General features: G+C 40.7%; 1 protein-coding gene across 4 annotated transcripts in view; it reads left to right on the forward strand.

Annotated features, from left to right (window-relative positions):
* Positions 1-1,728: 1,728 nt before the first annotated feature.
* The window catches only part of UBP1 (upstream binding protein 1), a 52,976-nt gene continuing 36,438 nt past the window's right edge, over positions 1,729-18,266 (forward strand). For all 4 annotated transcript variants that reach the window (XR_006731435.1, XM_045537368.1, XM_045537372.1 and 1 more), the window contains exons 1-2: positions 1,729-2,362; positions 15,900-16,051. Coding sequence is in view for 3 of the 4 variants with exons in the window: in XM_045537368.1 (XP_045393324.1) it covers positions 2,250-2,362; positions 15,900-16,051 (265 nt within the window). In the remaining variant the exon portion in view is untranslated. The remainder of the gene's footprint in view (positions 2,363-15,899; positions 16,052-18,266) is intronic.

The raw sequence follows: 18,266 nt of genomic DNA on the forward strand, positions 1-18,266 counted from the left end.
TTCAGTTATTTCCCAGAAGTGGTGAATTTTCTGCAAGACAACGGAGCTGAGATGCTGAAGGCCCAGGCAGACTTCCTCATGCCAAGATTCACCATCCCCATAACCTGCCACCAATGCAGGGAGCCTCTTGTTAGGTTCACCAGGACCTGCCCCAAGGTACAGCCCCCTCTTTTATAGCCCATGATCTCCATTAGTCGGAGAGATAAGACTTATTTTGTATTAAAAATTCCTTTCTCCCTTGGCAATCCTCGTCTCAATAATTGGCTCTTTTCCCAAGAGCAACTGGACCCAGGCTGAAACCCCCTTGTGGATGCCACAATAATTGAATGAAGCTTCCTGAACTGACGGCCCATGTTTTGACCTGGAATCACAGAAATCTGTGTTAGTCCAAAAGCCCGGGCTCAGCCACTTACTATGTGTCCTGGAGCCTAGCCTATCTTTTCACATGTTTGCACCTGAGTTTCCTCATCTGTAAAATGTTCTTTTGTATCTACTTCAGTAGCTGTATCAAAGTAAATGTTTGCAAAAATGTTTCACATAGAGAAAAACATTTTGCAAGTTAATGCTTAAATCACAGAGGCATATGAGTGTTTTTTTCTGGCTCAGAGCCACTGTGTTACTAAGCCGACATCTGGGTTTAATCTAAGCGTTCTTGCACTTAAACTGGCGAGTTGGGGCGTGAGGCTAGTGCTCAGCATCTAGGCGTTATTCTGAGGCAATGGGCTCCATCCAGGGCGAAGCCATGAGGTCATAGGCACTCTTCAACAGGGATTCCGCCCGCTGAACGCTAGCAGCCGCATCTCAGGAGCTCTGATCCGCATGCCGGCCCTCTAAGTCAGCCTCTGCCTCCTCCTTAATCTTTGGCCTCCCTTGGGGAAAGGGGACTCCATCCTTCAGCCCCAATAGCACGTGCCCAGGCTGGGTCTCTGAGGGAGGCCATTCGAGGAGCCTAGTTGTTCCTGTGGCGCGTCCTAATGGTTCAGAACTCCAAGGTCAAGAGATTGCCTGCCATTACTAAGACACCTAGTTTAACTGAGGCTCGCCATAGTGCCCGTGGCAATACAGCTGTTGGAGAAGACTGTCCAGAGCTCTATCTCGGGAGCGTTGATTGGCTTATTCTCATGCCAATCAAGGTTTTCTGCACAATTGGTCTTCCTATCCCCACGTGTGGTGGCAACCGCTCTCTCTTTCCATAGTGAGGGTAATAAGGCAGAGACCGCTGGGAAATATCACAGAGTTGCAAAGCATCTCCGGAAGTGACGTTTTAAGCCTCTTCCTCCAGTGCAGTCCAATGAACTCTTTCTTTTGGCCGCAAATTCACTCCTCGAGCCCGCCCAAGGGGAAACAACATTTTGATTGGTTGTTTGGTCCAGAGGCACAGAGACTCACGGGAGCGTCGTCCAAGCGCTTGCCTTTATTGCCCAGTTCGCCTGTCAATCATCCCGCTCTTTTGGACGGGGCGGGAACTGGCAGCCCTTTTGGTACCGCCTCTTCCTGGGTTGAAGTGTAGAGAGGCCTCGGAGCTGGAGAGGCTGAGAACCTGTCGCGTGGGCGGGGCCGAACTGCACGGCGCAGACTATTCCTCGGCCGTGAGGCGCGGGGAGTGGCCCGAAGCTCGGAGCTGTCCGGGGCGGGTCGGGGCGGAGGGCGAACCCGGGGGCGGGACCGGGGCGGGGCCGGAGGAGGCGGAAGCGGCGAGCGAGCCTAAGTCGGAGCCGTACGGAGCCAGCGTCCGGGCCGGCGGAGCTGCGTCGGCGGGGTTGGCCGGGGCGGCGTGGCGCTAGAGCCTGGGCGGGCGGGACGAGGGCCGGGGGTCAAGGCTGGGGAGCGGGTGGCGGGCGGACAGGTGGCTAGTCCCTTGGGGTTGTTGGAGCGGGCTGAGCTCCGGTCCCCGCGCAGTCCGGGAGAGGATGCGACCGGGTGCCTTAGGGTGGGGCGGGCGGCGGCGACTGCAGCGCTAGCGGCGCGGGGGGTGGGCGGCGGCGGCATGAGGCGCGGGGTCGGTGTCCGCGGGAGGGTGGCGCTGCCGGCGGCCCTGCCGCTCCCGCTGCAGCTGCTCGCCGGGCTCGCAGTGCCCTGCCAGCTGGGCTCTGGCCGCTCTCGTCCCGGCCGCCGCCGGGGCTGCCGCTGGTGACCAGTCGTCACGCCGCCGGAGGCTTCACCCGCGCCCTCTCTCAGGACGCGCCAGCGGAGCTCCGGCCCTTTCGCCCCGGACGCGGAGGCCGCGCTGCGCGGGGCGAGGCCGGAAGATGGCCTGGGTGCTCAAAATGGACGAGGTGATCGAGTCCGGGCTGGTGCATGACTTCGACGCCAGCCTCTCGGGCATCGGGCAGGAGCTGGGCGCCGGCGCTTACAGCATGAGGTACTGGGCGCTCCGGGCGGGCAGAAGCCTCTATCTCCGTGGGGAAGGCCTGCACGGCCCTGGGTGTTTGCTAGGCGTGGCTGCGCCCTGCGGTGCCCGGGCCTCCCCAGCCGCGGGGTCGGAGTACTGCCGCGTGGCCGTCGGGGGCCATGGAACCCCACAGGCCTCTGCCTACCCCGGTGACTGGCGGGCGGGGGAGGGCAGCCCCCAAGCCGTTCCTGGGAGCTTCATTTTTGCTGTAAAACACGCCCCGCTGTTAGGATGGCTTGGGTTGGTGGGGGAAGGGGTTTCTTTTCCTTACGAGTGATTTACAAGCCCCATTAGAGCTGGAATACACTAAGAAAAGGCAGGACTTACATTGGGAAAATACTCTTCAACGTTTTGGCGTCAGTTTCTGCTGTTGCCCTACATTGTGGTCTTTTCAGGCTGCTGATTTTAACCACTTGATATTAGTTAATTGCAAGTGAAAGAGTAGCAGCTGGGGGAAAACACTTTGACTTCGTTTTGTTTTTTTCATTGTCTCAAAGTGAAGTTTCTCATTTTCGGGATTACCCTCACAAGCTGTTTCCTCTTAAGAGGGTTTTAAGATGCAGTGATTGCACCACAAACAATAGTTTGTTTAGTCTCTGCTGTCTGTACTAGCAGCCATTCATTTTAATTTTGAGAGGTTGAAACAGATCTGATTTTAGTCTCAGCCCTTTCTCCTTTTTAACTGTTACCGGTTTGGAAACTCTGTATTTTTTTAGCGGCTTTATTGAAATATAGTGTACTGTAATGCCCAACCGATTAATAAAGTTTGAAATTCAGTGGTTTGGCAGCTTTTCGTTAATGTGAATTAAATGTAGCTTTCTGTTCTTTAGATAAATGTCTGATGTCTTTGAAGCGCTGTACAGTTTCCCAGTAGTCTTCATGCATCTCACTGCAGCTCTAAGGGAGCATAAATGTTCGGAGGAAGAAAGACTTCTGGGTCAGAGCTGGCCTGGAATGGTGGGGGCTGCTCCGTGAAGTAATTGGGTTTTTAAATCTTTAAAATTCCGGGCCATAAAGAACTCTCAAGAAAGGTGGAGACGTTTCTTGGAGTGTGGAAGAGAGTGGTGGGAAGCATATTAAACTGGGAGTTCAGCCACCAGCGTCTGGCCCAGATTTGGTCTCTGCTGGTCTCCCTGAACCTGGCACCTCTTCTGTCTGCAGTTGTGTAACTTGAGGGCTCTATATGAGGTGGCTTATTTTCTAAAACAACTGTCTCAGTTGTTGAGGAAATTGAGCTACTGAAAGTCATGGGGTCACCCAAGAGGAGAGTACTAGAGGCAGTGGTTCCCTGGTGAAAACACATTGCTCTGGTGCCATGCTGCTCCTTCCCTCCCCTTGAAACAAGGGGCTTATGGTCAAGGCAGAAGAGGGCATGTGAAGGAACTGTGTGTGTCTCTTCAATTGCTTCTCAATTATGATAAAATGAAAGTTTGCTTATTGAGGGTTATTTTGAGCTTTTACATTTTTCTAGGATTTTATTTGAACCATACTTTGTTTTAGTGATTTGGCTAACTTATATAATTAACTTCTTTATATGTTTTATTTCTGTGAAGAGGACATAAAATCTAGAGGATTTTAAACCTTTCCCTGACCTTGTTCTTAAAGTAATGCCTGACATCTTTGTAATTGTGTGTCATCTACAACATTCTTCATGAGGGAGCTTTTTTCCTTGAATGTTTTTGGTTGTGTCACTTAATCTAATTTTCAAGTAAATATGAAGATGAATACCATTTTTAAGGAGCTTACTTAGATATCTTTTCATATTTAACTGAGTCTTCAAAAACCAAGAGATGAGAGTGCTTGCTGCTTGCAAATTATTTGAAAATCTCAAACTTAGAAATTCCAAAATTTACTTGATAAGGAGAAAGTCTGAAGAAGGCTTTAGGCTGCTGCAGGCGTCCTTAACATTGCCATTGCACTTTCCACGGTGCTGGATCCCTGAGAGGTGGAGTGTCCGGAAGTGGCACACTCATTCTCCAGTATGAGCATTCGGTCTCTTTTTCTGGCATGTAATGGGAAGGAAGGCTTATTTACTTCATTTGTTCTCTGTTAAATTCAAGAAATAAACTTGAGGAAATTATTGGAAAAATGATTTCTTGATTAAAATTTTCTGTATGGACATCTTTCCATTTGTCTTTCAAAGTGAGTTATGCTTACTGTATTTACTTTTTGGATAGCTTTAAACAAGAGGTATTTCTTGAGACTTCTTTCAGGGAATGGTTTCCTCAGCTTTTAGGAAGATGGCTTGAAAGAAAGTTTTTCTCGATGATATGACTTAATAGCTGGGGTGGGCATGGTGGTGCACACCTGTAGTCCCAGCCACTGGGGAGGCTGAGGCTGGAGGATCACTTTAGCCCAGCCAGGAGTTCAAGACTGTAGTGCACAATAATTGAGCCTGTGAATAGCCACTGCACTCCAGCCTGGGTAACATAAAGAGACCCCATTTCTGCAAAAAAAAAAAAAAAAAAAAAGGTAGGAAAAGTATATTTGCATAAAGTAATGTAGGCTGATAGTACTGGGGATATGTTGAGGCTAATTTTTTTTTTTTTTTGAAACAGAGTCTCACTTTGTTGCCTGGGCTAAAGTGAGTGCCATGGCATCAGCTTAGCTCACAGCAACCTCAAACTCCTGGGCTTAAGCGATCCTACTGCCTCAGCCTCCCGTGTAGCTGGGACTACAGGCATGCGCCACCATGCCTGGCTAATTTTTTTCTATATATATTTTTAGTTGGTCAGATAATTTCTTTCTATTTTTAGTAGAGATGGGGTCTCTCTCAGGCTGGTCTCGAACTCCTGACCTCGAGCAGTCCACCCGCCTCGGCCTCCCAGAGGGCTAGGATTACAGGCGTGAGCCACCGCGCCCGGCCGAGGCTAATTTTTGATACTACCTTTGCTGCTTCCCTTTTTTCTTTTGGCTCTGGTTCTCATTTTGTGTATATGTGTTCAGTGTGTACTGTTGTGCCACACTTGCATGTGAGATGTGAGCTGCAGATTCTATTTGAAATAAGGCAGGTCATAAATATTTTTAAAATCTTGGTAACTGGCTGGGCATGGTGGCTTGCATCTGTAATCCCAACACTTTGGGAAGCCAAGGTGGGAGGATAACTTGAGGCTGGGAGTTAAAGACCAGCCTGGGCAACATAGCAAGACACTCTATAAAATTAAAAAAAAAAAAACAAAAAAAACCAGGCAAGTAGTGCATGCCTGTAGTCCCAGCTACTTGGGAGGCAGAGGGAGGGGGATTGCTTGGGCCCAGGAGTTTGTGTGGCGTAATGCATTTGTTAGATTGAACCGTTCTACAATGTATATATATGTCAGAACATTGTGTTGTATGTGATAAATGCATACAATGTTATATGTTAATTTAAAAATTAAAAAGTGAGTTTAGAGACCCTGTAAGGTAACAGGAAAATTTTAACTTAGATTAGTGTTGAGTTAGTGAAAGATTAGTAAGAATAAGGTTTATTATGTAGCTATTAAAAGCTGATGATTTTTTTTGGTCTCATGCTAAAACAGACTGTCCCTGAGTAGGTGACATATATTTTGGAAGTACAGATGGGACTGTATTATGGTTCGACTTACAATTTTTGGTGTGAAAGCAATACACATTCAGTAGAAACACAGGAGAAACGGTACTTTGTATTTTGAATTTTGTTCTTTTCCCAGACTAGTGACACATGCGGGTATGATACTCTCTCATGATGTTGGGCAGTGGCAGTTAGCCACAGCTCCCAGTCAGCTGCAACCAGTACTCTACAGTTTATTGTGTTGCCAAATGATTTTGCCCAACTATAGGCTGATGTAAGTGTTTTGAGCACGTTTATGGTAGGCTAGGCTAGCTGTGATGTAGTTTCGGTGTATTAGATGTATTTTCAGCTTATTAATATAATGGGGTTTATTGGGACTTTACAGTTGAGGATCTGTATAGAAAATTTCGAGAATCAGTGAAATTTTAAAACTATATTATGAGTGGTACTTGAGAATACTTTCAGAATTAGCAATAAATGCTATAAAACTCATTTCCAGGTTTAAAATCTTTTTCTGGTTTTAATCTTATCTGTAGCACAGGAAAGAATTTAGTAAATTACTGATTTAAAAATCTATTTATTCCAGACTATAGTGTCCACATTGGTTTTTAAATTTATTACCTTAAACCAGGGGTGGACAAACCTTTTCTGTAAAGGGCTAGATAGTAAATATCTTAGGCTTTGTAGGCAGTATAGACTGTCACCTTTTTTTTTGTTTTGTTTTTAATTACAACCCCTTTAAAAAATGTAAAACCATTCTTAGCTCCTGGCTGGCAGGATTTGGCTCTTGGGCCATAGTTTGCCAATCCCTGCTCTAAAGGATGGAGTCTAATACAGCAATGTACTTTGATTGCCTTGGAAAAGGATTTGCCGAGTATTGAAATCTTATACTGAAGAAGTTATTTTTATGTAGATTAAGAACTATCTCAGCTAATTTACATAATTCTATTGTTTGTCCATAGATCTTTATTGTGTTCAGTTTTAGATTATTTTAAATTATTATTTAAGATAATAATTAGGGTGGTTTTTCCACCCCCTACTCCTTACCCCAAGCTTCAGTATAGTGTATATCCTTCAATTAGGGCTGTTTGAAACTTGACAATTTATTGATAGTCTCATAAACTTGATGTTTCATCACAGCAGCACTGTTGATTTGCCAGGATACACTTAAACATTTGCTGTTGGTGGAGTACCATCTGATATTTCATCTTATCTTTTCTTTTTTTTTTGGCTGTAGGTTCTGTGACTGAATTTGGAAGAAGCTCTGTAACATTTTGCTTGTTTTGGGACAGATCTAATAGTTGGATATGAAACTGTTAGCCTTTGGTGGTGGAGTCATTTTTTAATTTTTAACTCAGTTTTTTTAAGATTTAAAGTTTTTTGCCTTGATACTAACTATGACAAAACTAGTTTTTACGCATCGTATATTAGTAGTTGAACTTTTTAACTTAAAAAATACTTCTCATTTTGAAATTTTTATGTTACAAAAATAATGTAGAGAGCTCACATATATACCCTTCACCCAGCTTCTCTTTCATTAGTAGAGTGCAGTTTTCAAAATCTGGAAATCAGCTTTGGTGCAGTACTATTCTCTCGTTTTTTGTTTTTTTTTTTTGAGACAGAGTCTCACTCTGTTGCCTGAGCTAGAGTGCTGTGGCGTTAGCCTAGCTCACAGCAACCTCAAACTCCAGGGCTTAAGCAATCATCCTGCCTCAGCCTCCGGAGTAGCTGGGACTATAGGCATGTGCCACCATGCCCAGCTAATTTTTTTTTCTATATATATTTTTAGCTGTCCAAATCATTTCTTTCTATTTTTGGTAGAGACGGGGTCTCGTTCTTGCTCAGGCTGGTCTCGAACTCCTGACCTCGAGTGATCCTCCCACCTCAGCCTCCCAGAGTGCTAGGATTACAGGCATGAGCTACTGCGCCCAGCCACTATTCTCTAAAGTACAAAATTTTATTTGGATTTCACAGTTTTCTCTGTTGTCCTTTTTCTAATCCAGGATCTCATATTGCATTTAGTTTTTATCCTGTGACAGTTTTTAGTTTTTCCTTCTCATGTGATTTTGACAGTTCTGATGTGTAGTAGTCTAAACTGTTGTTTTTCAACATGTAAATTGTTTTGGAAGCAAAAGATAAAATATGCTTGTGAATGGTATTTAGCCTTGAAAGGATCTGTATTGTTTTAGCAGTGATTTTGAGTAGAGTAGGACCACTGTGTCATTTGTTTAGGGATTACTTTGTCTTAATCCATCTGAATTAAATTGGATGCTGTATATTTTGTAGTCACTTAATGAAAGTATCAGGAAATTTTAACATAATTTATTTAAAATAATAATTGCAAACCATTGTGTATTACTATAATTTTTTTATTAAAAAATTTTCCAAAACAAAAAACTTAGCAAGAGGAGTAGTATTGTTTTACGTTTTTTTGCAAATCTCTTAAATGTCTGGCTCAGTGAGAGACTGGTGGATTCTCGTATCTGTTATTGGAATATATTGTTTTGGTTGATGTACGAAGAAAATCAGCCTCAGGAGGATAAGTGGTTGGAAAAAAGAAAATTACATTACTAGCCCTTTCAGGTAATTTGGGATATATTTTGGTGCTACACCGACACTTGACAAATGGTAGTAGTTTCTTAAAAAGTTTAGTTGCAGTGTGGAATCTGAAACTAGATCAGTGTACTTTTTGTACTCTCTTACATTAAAATAGATTGGTCTGTCTTGCACTTCGATTGGATCTCTTACCCTGTATAATTTTGCAATATGCATGCACTGGTTATTTGGAAAATAGTGGTTTCCTGAGTTATGCACATCTTCCAAATGTTGACACTTTCGTTATCAAAAAATCTTATTAGGCCGAGTGCAGTGGCTCACGCCTGTAATCCTAGCACTCTGGGAGGCTGAGGTGGGAGGATCGCTCGAGCTCAGGAGTTCGAGACCAGCCTGAGCAAGAGTGAGACCCCTGTCTCTACTAAAAATAGAAAGAAATTGTATGGACAACTAAAAATATATATAGGAAAAATTAGCCGGGCATGGTGGCGCATGCCTGTAGTCCCAGCTACTCCGGAGGCTGAGGCAGGAGGATCACTTGAGCCCAGGAGTTTGAGGTTGCTGTGAGCTACGCTGACGCCACGGCATTCTAGCCTGGGCAACAGAGTGAGACTCTGTCTCAAAAAAAAAAAAAAAAAATCTTTGTTAATGTTTTTTAATGTTTTTAATGTTGCTACCATCTCATCGGAGAAAGTACATGGTGGAGAACTCAAAGATTTTATAATTGCCAATGAATATCATTAGTTATTTTTTTAAAATGAGAGACTCACTTTATTCATTTTTCGGAAATTTCTGTGAAATATCCAGGTATGAATAGTCATAGTTTTTCTTTCAAGTAAAAATAATGTTCTATGAAAAACACTGCAAGGTCAGCTCACAAGATCAAATACTTGCACAAGAGCGTTTTCTTGAGACAACCATTGCATTTAGGTGTGCGGCAGAAATACATTATACCCATCCAAGGACCGATATTTAACAAAATTAAATATCTTTTACTGTGTTTGGCATTCATGAAGAATGAATGGACTGTTGGTATGGTTTGGTGCCATTGCCTTGATTCATGCTAAGCTACCAGCAGTTTTAACCACCACTGGTTTTGTGCTATAAGTGTAAACGTACACAAAGTAAAAAAGGCAAATAATGCTTTAGTATTGCTCTGAAAATAGTCTTGACCTCTTGAAACCCCCGAAAAAGTCTTAGATCCCCCCGGATTCTATGGACCTGTTTGAGAACCTGTTTAATGTATGCTTAGAGTTTAGATATGTTAAATATTTTTTTCTGAGTTTAAAAACAAACCCATTGTTACAGCGAGTTGGAACTTTCCTTCCTTGTGGGCTAAAATTTTTCATATGAGGTGTTTATTCAAGGTTGTATAAATCTCACCTTGACAACAGCCTGGATTTGGTGATTTTAACTTTGTTTTAATGAGTAAATATTTGACTACACGTGTAATTTATTTAATGGACATGAGGGTATTCTGATTTTGAGTGTCTTAGTTGTGGTTGGTTCATGACTTTGGCTGTTGAGTACGGCCATCCTGCTGCTCAGTAGTTACACTGTGGTGTCCTCATTCATTCCCTCCCTCTTCTAGAAGGGTTGATGACTCCTCTTCCTTAGAGTAACAACTCTACCTCCCATGCCTGTTTTCAGCTGATTCCCTTGGTACTTTACTGATAAAACTGAATTCCCACATACCGTATGGCTTATGAGTTTTTGATCTGTGATGTATTTAGGTATGGATTTCTTTTTACTTATCCTGATTTGGTCATTTGGACTTCTTGAATCAGTGAATTGGTCTACTTTATTAATTTTGGAATTTGCTCAGCCTTTATATCTTCAAATATTGCATCTGGTCCATTTCTTCTGGGACTTCAATGTAAAATCTTACTTTGTCCTTTCTTAACTTCTGCGTTTCCCCTCATTTCCCTCTCTGTGCTGCCTTCTGGATAACTTCTTTCTACCTATGTTCTAGTTTCCTTAGTTAGTCTTAACTTTTGTCTGACTTGTTTAATTTTGGCAATTTTATTTTACAGTTCTATTTGTTCTTTTTCAGTTTTGTTTTCCCTTAAAGGTTCCTGTTCCTTACAGAACTTTTCAGGCTTGTCTTTTATTTCTTTAAACAGAATAAGCATAATTTTATAATTTGGGTCTGATAATTCCAGCATCTGAAGTCTTTGGTTTATATCCAGTAAGGAAAATAGGAATCACTTAGATGTTTCAAGCAGAGAGAGATTAAGTAAAGTATTTGATTGGAAAGGTGCTGGAAGGGTTGAGGGGAGGAGGGTGTGTACCTGATATGTAACACACTAGAAGGACTGGGGGAGGAGGCATGGCTTCTAATCCCCTGAAATTTCTGGGAACCACAGTCTGTGCAGCTGCCTGCCTTTGTGTCTGGCTTTTCCCTTTCCCACTCATAATTTCCCACCAGTCCCTTGCTTTTGGAGCAACCTGACTAGGCTCTAGCTAGCAAGAAGTCTTCTATGTGTAGTTTTAGGCCTCCAACCCTTTGCAACAGAGGCAGGAAAGAGCTGAATACCAACAAACAGAATCTGGTATTGGATATATGCCATCTGTTGTTTGTGCTGTTGGTTTTTGCTCCTAGAGTCTTATTTGTGCTTTTATGCCTGGCTATTTTTGGGTACTAGCATTTCAGAATTGCTTGGAATGATTTGGTACCTTAGCCTTTCCATTTGCTTGTCAACCCCCTGGGAACCCTACCTGTCAGTGACCAGCCTGGAGAAGCTATCTGGTGCTGGAAGCCCATGCAAAATCTTGCTTACTTTCTCTTCACCCTTACCCTGCGCATCTAGCTCTTTCCATCCAGTTTAATGTGGACAGGCATATCGTAGACCCAGAAGGCCACCAAAACCACAACACAGCTTTGTGTTTCACTCTTTTGTTAGCTCTTCAATGCTTTTATGAATATATGTCTAATAATGTAGCTTTTGTTTATTTCTTGTTCTCAGCGGGGTAGAGGTTGGTCTAAATTACTTAGCCTGTCATTATTAAATATTCAATTGTCTATGTTATTTCCATTTTGGTTTCTTTCCTGTCTCTTAAATTCTTTAGAATTTTCATTTAGCTTCCAGATATGTTTTAGCTATCTTGTCATTAAGAAAAATTCAAATTTTAACTTTTTGAAAACTATTACAGTCATATAGTTACATTTAAAAGCAATGAAAGGGTGTGTGATGATGTCTTCCCCTTACACTAGTGTCTCCCAGTCATTCATTTGTCCTCCCTGAAGGCATCTTAACATTGCTGGATTTTTAGGTGTCCAAATAGTTTTTTATACTTATATTTGATCAAGCTTGTTGTGATTGCCAGGTGTTCTGTAGCATCCTAATTTTGGGTGCTAACCTATGTTAAAATTTGCCAACATGTAGATCTTTCAGTTTTGCCTTACAAAATGCATGATTTGGTTTTATGTATTTTGAGACTATGAGTTTAATACATTATAGGATCAAGACTGTTGTAGCTTTCTGGAAAGTTTTTTACTCAGAAATGTCCTACTTACTTTAATTCAATTTTAGACTCTGTCTTTAATACTCAAAAGTCTGTTTCCATTTATAGATTACAAAAACCATCGAATATTAGGATTTTCTTAGGTTCAGCATAGAAATTATAATCTTAAATTGTCTGGAGACCTAGTTTTCCATTTTATTAATAATTTTTTAATTTATTTTTTTGGGAAGCAGAGCCCTGGCCAGAAGCCAGGCACCTGCGCTTACTTTTTTTTTTTTTAAGAGAGAGGTTCTTGCTCTGTCACCCAGGTGAAGTGCAGTGATGTAATCATAGTTCACTGCAGCCTCAAACTCCTGAGCTCAAACAATCTTCCCATCTCAGCCTACCAAGTAGCTAGTACTATAGGCTGTCACCACTATGCCCAGCTAATTTAAAAAAATATATTTTTTTGTAGAGACAGTCTTGCTACGTTGCCCAGGCTGGTCTCTAACTCCTGGCCTCAAGTGATCCTCCTGCCTCGGCCTTCCAGAGTGCTAGGATTACTGTGCCTGGCCTCAATTGATTATTAATGTTATGATTAGTGTATTGATTCAGCACATGGTTGGACTCCTTTGTGTTAGATGCTGGGGTCAGTCAGTGAAGAAATAAGTTTTGGAGGTTATATACTTATGGGGGATACAAGCTTAATATGTCATGTATATTGTTGGAAAGTGATAAGAGCTGTATGTAGAGCAGGGTAAAGGAAGTTGGGAGGATTGTAGTGTCAAGCTCTCTTTGAATAAGTGACATTGGAATGAAATGAGCCATTAGGACATCCATTAGAAGAGCCACTGTAAAGACCCTGGAAAAGGCACGCACAGAGGCTAGCTAGTGTGGCTGGGGCAGGGGGAATGAGGGTGACAAGGAGAGGGGGTGAGGAACAGGTTGAGTAGGTCTTGTAGGATTTTGTAAGGACCCTGGTTGAAAGTGAACTGTTGGAGAGTTCAGAGGAATGAAATGATCTGACTTCTGTTTGAAAAGAATCATTGGTTGCTGTGCTGATTGGAATGCATTTTCTTTCTAATTAAGTAAAAAGTTAATTGGGAATTCAATGGCAAGTGATTTTTAGGTGTTTGTGTGTTAAGTTTGTTCAGTAGTCATTTAGCACCTGCCATGAGCATAGTATTTCCTCTGTGGATCATTGAGGCTATAACCAAGCGAATAAAAAGGTGGCTATCTTCAAGGGCCTGATGCATATACAGCTTTATAATCTATATGTGATAATTTATGAATATCGATTCTCATGCAGTCTTATGTCTTGTTTTGATGACGTATATCTAATGATCAACCCAAGCCGTTAGCATCAAAATCTTAAAATTACTCCCCATATTATTTTTCAGTATAATTAACTAATACTTCTGAGTCACAGCTTTCATCTCATTCTTTTCTTTCTCACCAAGAGGGATTTAAATGCTTACACATGTGTGGCATAAGAATATGCAATATATATTTTTAGCCAAGTGTGGTGGTTCATGCCTGTAATCCCAGCACTTTGGGAGGCCGAGTTAGGAGGATTGCTTGCAGCCAGGAATTTGAGAGCAGCCTAGGCAACATAGTGAGACCCATCTCCCCCTGAAAAACATTTTTTTTTTTTTAAATTATTCAGGCTTGTTGGCATGCGCCTGTAATCCCAGCTACTCAGGGGGCTGAGGTAGGAGGATCCCTTGAGCCCAGGAGTTAAAGGTTACAGTGAGCTATGATTATTATACCACTGCACTCCTGCCTGGGGGACAGAGTGAGAGCTTTTCTCTTAAAAAAAAAAAAACACACAGACACACAGTATATATTTTCATCTACCCTAGAGCCATTTTTGACTACTGTGACTTTTTTTTATCAAGAGCTACTGATTCTTGAAATACTATTTGAATTCTCCTGAAAAGTTTTTATGTCTGCCCCCAAAGCAGGAACTTAGGTGGGACAAAAACTCCAGTGTATGGAGGACTCTGGGAGGGTTGGAGACCATTGCAAACCATGTGGTCCTTGGTTATGCTTGTGTACTTAGGAGTGTTTTGATGATTCCTGGGTGTAAATAAAAGAGAGGGAGGAGACTTAGTAGATAATTTAGTGTCTTTCAAAATCAGTACAGTGCTTTAATAGAAATATATGTGGTGAGGAGGGAATGCAGGTCGGATACTGTCCTTTCCCAGGATTTCCCTCCTGTTTTATCCAATTTTTTTCATTTGTCTTGAGACTGAGTTGATACATTTTGGTTTTTAATTGAAGTGGGCTACCCAAATATCTGTGTCAACAGCTTATAGGAAAGTAAAAGAGAAAATAAGCAGTTTAGGTAAGTCCCTGTTATTGGTGTTGATAGTAGTTATTCACTTGGATATTTTGTTGTTAGTATTATTTTACTTTTTATTGAAGAATGAATATATAAGAGTTAACAAGATGTAAATGTACAGCTCATGAAATTATCTCAAAACCAAATAATCATCCTCTATACATTAATTATGGGAATGTAAAATGGTGTAAGCTCTTTGGGAAACTGTTTGGCAGTTTCCCCAAAAGTTAAACAGAGTTATCATATGACCCAATAATTCCATTCATAGGTAGGTATACACCCAAGAGAATTGAAATCATGTCTACACAAATACATATGAAAGTGCTCACATAGTATTATTCATGATAGCCAAAAAATTGAAACAACCCAAATGTTTATCACCTGATGAATGGATGCCAAATATGGTATGTCCGTACAATGAAGCTATAAAAAGCAGTGAAGTGCCAGGCATGGTGGCCTGTACCTGTAGTCCCAGCTATTTGGGAGGCTGAGGCAGGAGGACCCTTGAGTCCAGTAGTGCCAGTCTAGCCTGGGCAACATAGCAAGACCTTGTCTCTGAAAAAAAAGAGAAAGGAATGAAATACTGATACATTTTACAACATAGATGGCCCTTGAAACATGCTAAGTGAAAGAAACCAGTCATAAAAAGACCACATAGTTATATGATTACATTTGCATTCAATGTCCAAAACAGGCAAATCTGTAGAAACAGAAAGTATAACAGTGGTTGCCAGGGGCTGAGTGGGTCAGGGATGGAATAGTGAGTGACTACTAATGGGTACAGGATTTCTTTTTGAGGTGAGAAAATGTTCTTCGGTTAGGTACTGGTGATGGTTGCACAACCCTGTGACTATACTAAATTCTAAAAACCACTGAATTATATACTTAAAAAGGGTGACTTTTATGGTATGTAAGTTATATCTCAATAAAGCTGTTAACAACAACAGAAAAACAAACACATCTATGTTTGTTTAAACCCAGGTTGACAGAATATAGACAGCATCCCAGAAGACCCTAGTATCTTCCTCCCAATCAATGCCCCGAATTATTCTTGGGGGGAAAGTAGCAGCTGTTTCTACTGCTACTGTTTGCCTTTCAGAAGGAGCCATTGTTTTAGACTAGGCATGAAGCTTTATGTTCTCAGCCCTTGCCAGGCCTAGCAGGGAATTTTTTGTAAAGCACCATTTTAATCAGATGCTTCTTTGTAAATTCCATGGTGCCAGTGTGACCTACCTTTGGCAGCAATAATAGTTCCTGCCTTTTAAAACAGGTAGCTGTGCACTCTTGACTTGTTCTTTTTTTCTTTTTTTATTGTAGAAATAATTTGGAGTTTAAAGTTTTTAAAGAATTTTTTAAAATACCATATAATCAGCTTCATCTGTTACTTTTATTAGTAGCATGGAGTTTATTAACCACTACTAATTTTATACACTTAATCATGGCTACCCTGCCCCTCCCCCCACTAGAGATGTGTGTGGTTAAAACTATCCATTAGGTGAACCAGGTTAGCATTAGTAGTTCTTTTACTCTCTGTACAATTTCTGATCTGAAATTTTAAAAGAAACTACCCCTAAATGTTTACATCCTTTTAAATATTTTAAACCCAAAGTAAGATCAGTGTTGATTTTTTTGCTTTTCAGTGATGTCTTGGCATTGCCCATTTTCAAGCAGGAAGATTCCAGCCTTCCATTGGATGGTGAAACTAAACACCCACCCTTTCAGTATGTGATGTGTGCTGCAACATCACCAGCAGTAAAACTGCATGATGAAACACTCACTTACTTGAACCAAGGTTAGTATGGCTATCTCATATTTTAACATATAAGAATTTACAAAAATCCAAAATAAATGTTTTGGCATTGTGGCCTAGATTACTGGTAATAATTTAAGATTAGGTTCTTTTGCTTAAATTTTACAACATCAGTTAATGAAAATTGTACAAATTTTTACCGTGAGCCAACAGTAATAGTTTGTGTAAACTGATTTGCATTAAAGAGGGTCTGTGAAGAAGGATTTATTACAGAGTTTTTCAGACATAATCCAAAGGAGGAACAAGTAGGAAAGAGTGTCAGTTATTTTTAAGGACAGTTGTTTCAGTATGGAACTTGAAAATGAATCAGAAGTCCAGCTGGCAAGGAACCTAGATCTTAAACATAAAGCAGGTTTGTGCTGAAAATAGACCTAAGCTGCACCAAGATGGGATCTGGCTAAATAAACTGTGTTGAATTTTATCTTCCCATATCTTGTTTATACTTTATGTCAGCGTGTTACATTTTGGTGACATGAAAGAGTGGGCAGGATGGAAAAAATGTGGTAGAGTTTACCTTTGGAAAATATAAGGGATTTTTTTTTTTTAGGTTCTCCCTGCAGGCTGATGTGACTTACCACTGCAAATGAAAGTACCTTGTTATATAGGAATTAATTTGTTGGATGCATATGCTGAATGCATGTTGAATTCCTATCTTTAAAATAATTCTGTGCATTTTTGTTGTTACAAAAATAGTAGACACTCATTGTAGAAAAACTGGGAAAGATGTGAAAGCATAATACTAAAAATTGACTAATTAACATTTTTGGTATATTTCCTTGGTACATTTTCTTTCAATTAGAAAAAATTAGAATTATGCCTCTCTTCACTTAAGATTATATTGTGATTATTTTTCTGTTATTAAATAGAATTTTTATTAGTTCCTTGAACTTTTGGAAAGACCTACAGATTTTAGACTATTTGTGATTAATATTTTGAAATGTGGAAGAATAACTTATTTCTAACTTTTCATTTTATGTATAAGTTTAGAATCTATGAGATTTTCCTTCAGGTAGTTCTATCTGTAGCACCTGTGACAATACTGTCGCTCACTTTACTTTTAGTAGAGACGGGGTCTCGCTCTTGCTTGGGCTGGTCTTGAACTCCTGACCTAAAGAGATCCTCCCACCTCGGCCTCCCAGAGTGCTAGTATTACAGGTGTGAGCTACTGCGCCTGGCCTCATTTTGCTTTTAATACTTAGTATTTGGGTAGGCTTTCAGTTATTTGATACTTAGGTTTTAAATTTGAAAGAACCTTAAGAATTTATTTGGTAATCTGTTTTAGACATAAAAATCTCAGAGGAAACAATGAATGGGCAAGGATATTCACTGTAACTTTATTTCTACAGACAAAAAAGGAAATAACTTTAATTTCTCTTACTTGGGGAATAGTTGAATACATTTTGTTATGTATATACCATGGATTGAATGCATACACAGATGCATGAACGTGCACGGGCATGCATGCACGAGCACATGCACACACACACATACCCCACCCGCCCCTCCTTTAAAGGAAAGTGTAGGATGTGCATCTTGTTGGCCTGGGGAGATGCCCATAATTTATCATTGTTAAACTGGATAAAGATATTTCAGACTGATAAAAGTTGCAGTCCACCATCTATAATGGTGATATAGTAGACTGATATTAATTGAGTGCTTACTGTGTATGAAGCATTGTATTAAATACATGTGTTACCTTATTCAGTTCCTACAATAACCATAGAAGAGGTTTTATTAAAAGATTTTGCAGATTAAACTGAGGCTTAGAGCAGTTAATAACTTGCTCAATGTCAATTTGGAAAGCTTAGATTTAAAAAAAATTATTGAGATATATATAGTAGTGTGCACAGGTCGTAAGCATACAGCTCAATGAATTTTAACGTGTATATTCCCTTGAAACTACTGCCTATGTCCAACATTTCCATTACCCCAGCAGGCTCCTCTGTGTCCTTTTCTCAGGTGATATCTGATGAATATAAGAAAAACAGGTATAGTTGTGCAAAATAATGTTTAAAAATGACTGATTATGGCTATGAATTGAATGGGCTTGATGAATATTATCCAGGAATTTCAATAAAATCCATGAATACCTTTTTAGATGAAGAGACATTGCTGTGGAAAGTTCTTACAAAGTATACCTCAGTGATACCATTTTTAGTATAGTAATATCTACACATCAGTTTTGATGGTGTGACTT

Source organism: Lemur catta, chromosome 1, assembly GCF_020740605.2.
Source record: "Lemur catta isolate mLemCat1 chromosome 1, mLemCat1.pri, whole genome shotgun sequence".
Classification (NCBI taxonomy): domain Eukaryota; kingdom Metazoa; phylum Chordata; class Mammalia; order Primates; family Lemuridae; genus Lemur; species Lemur catta.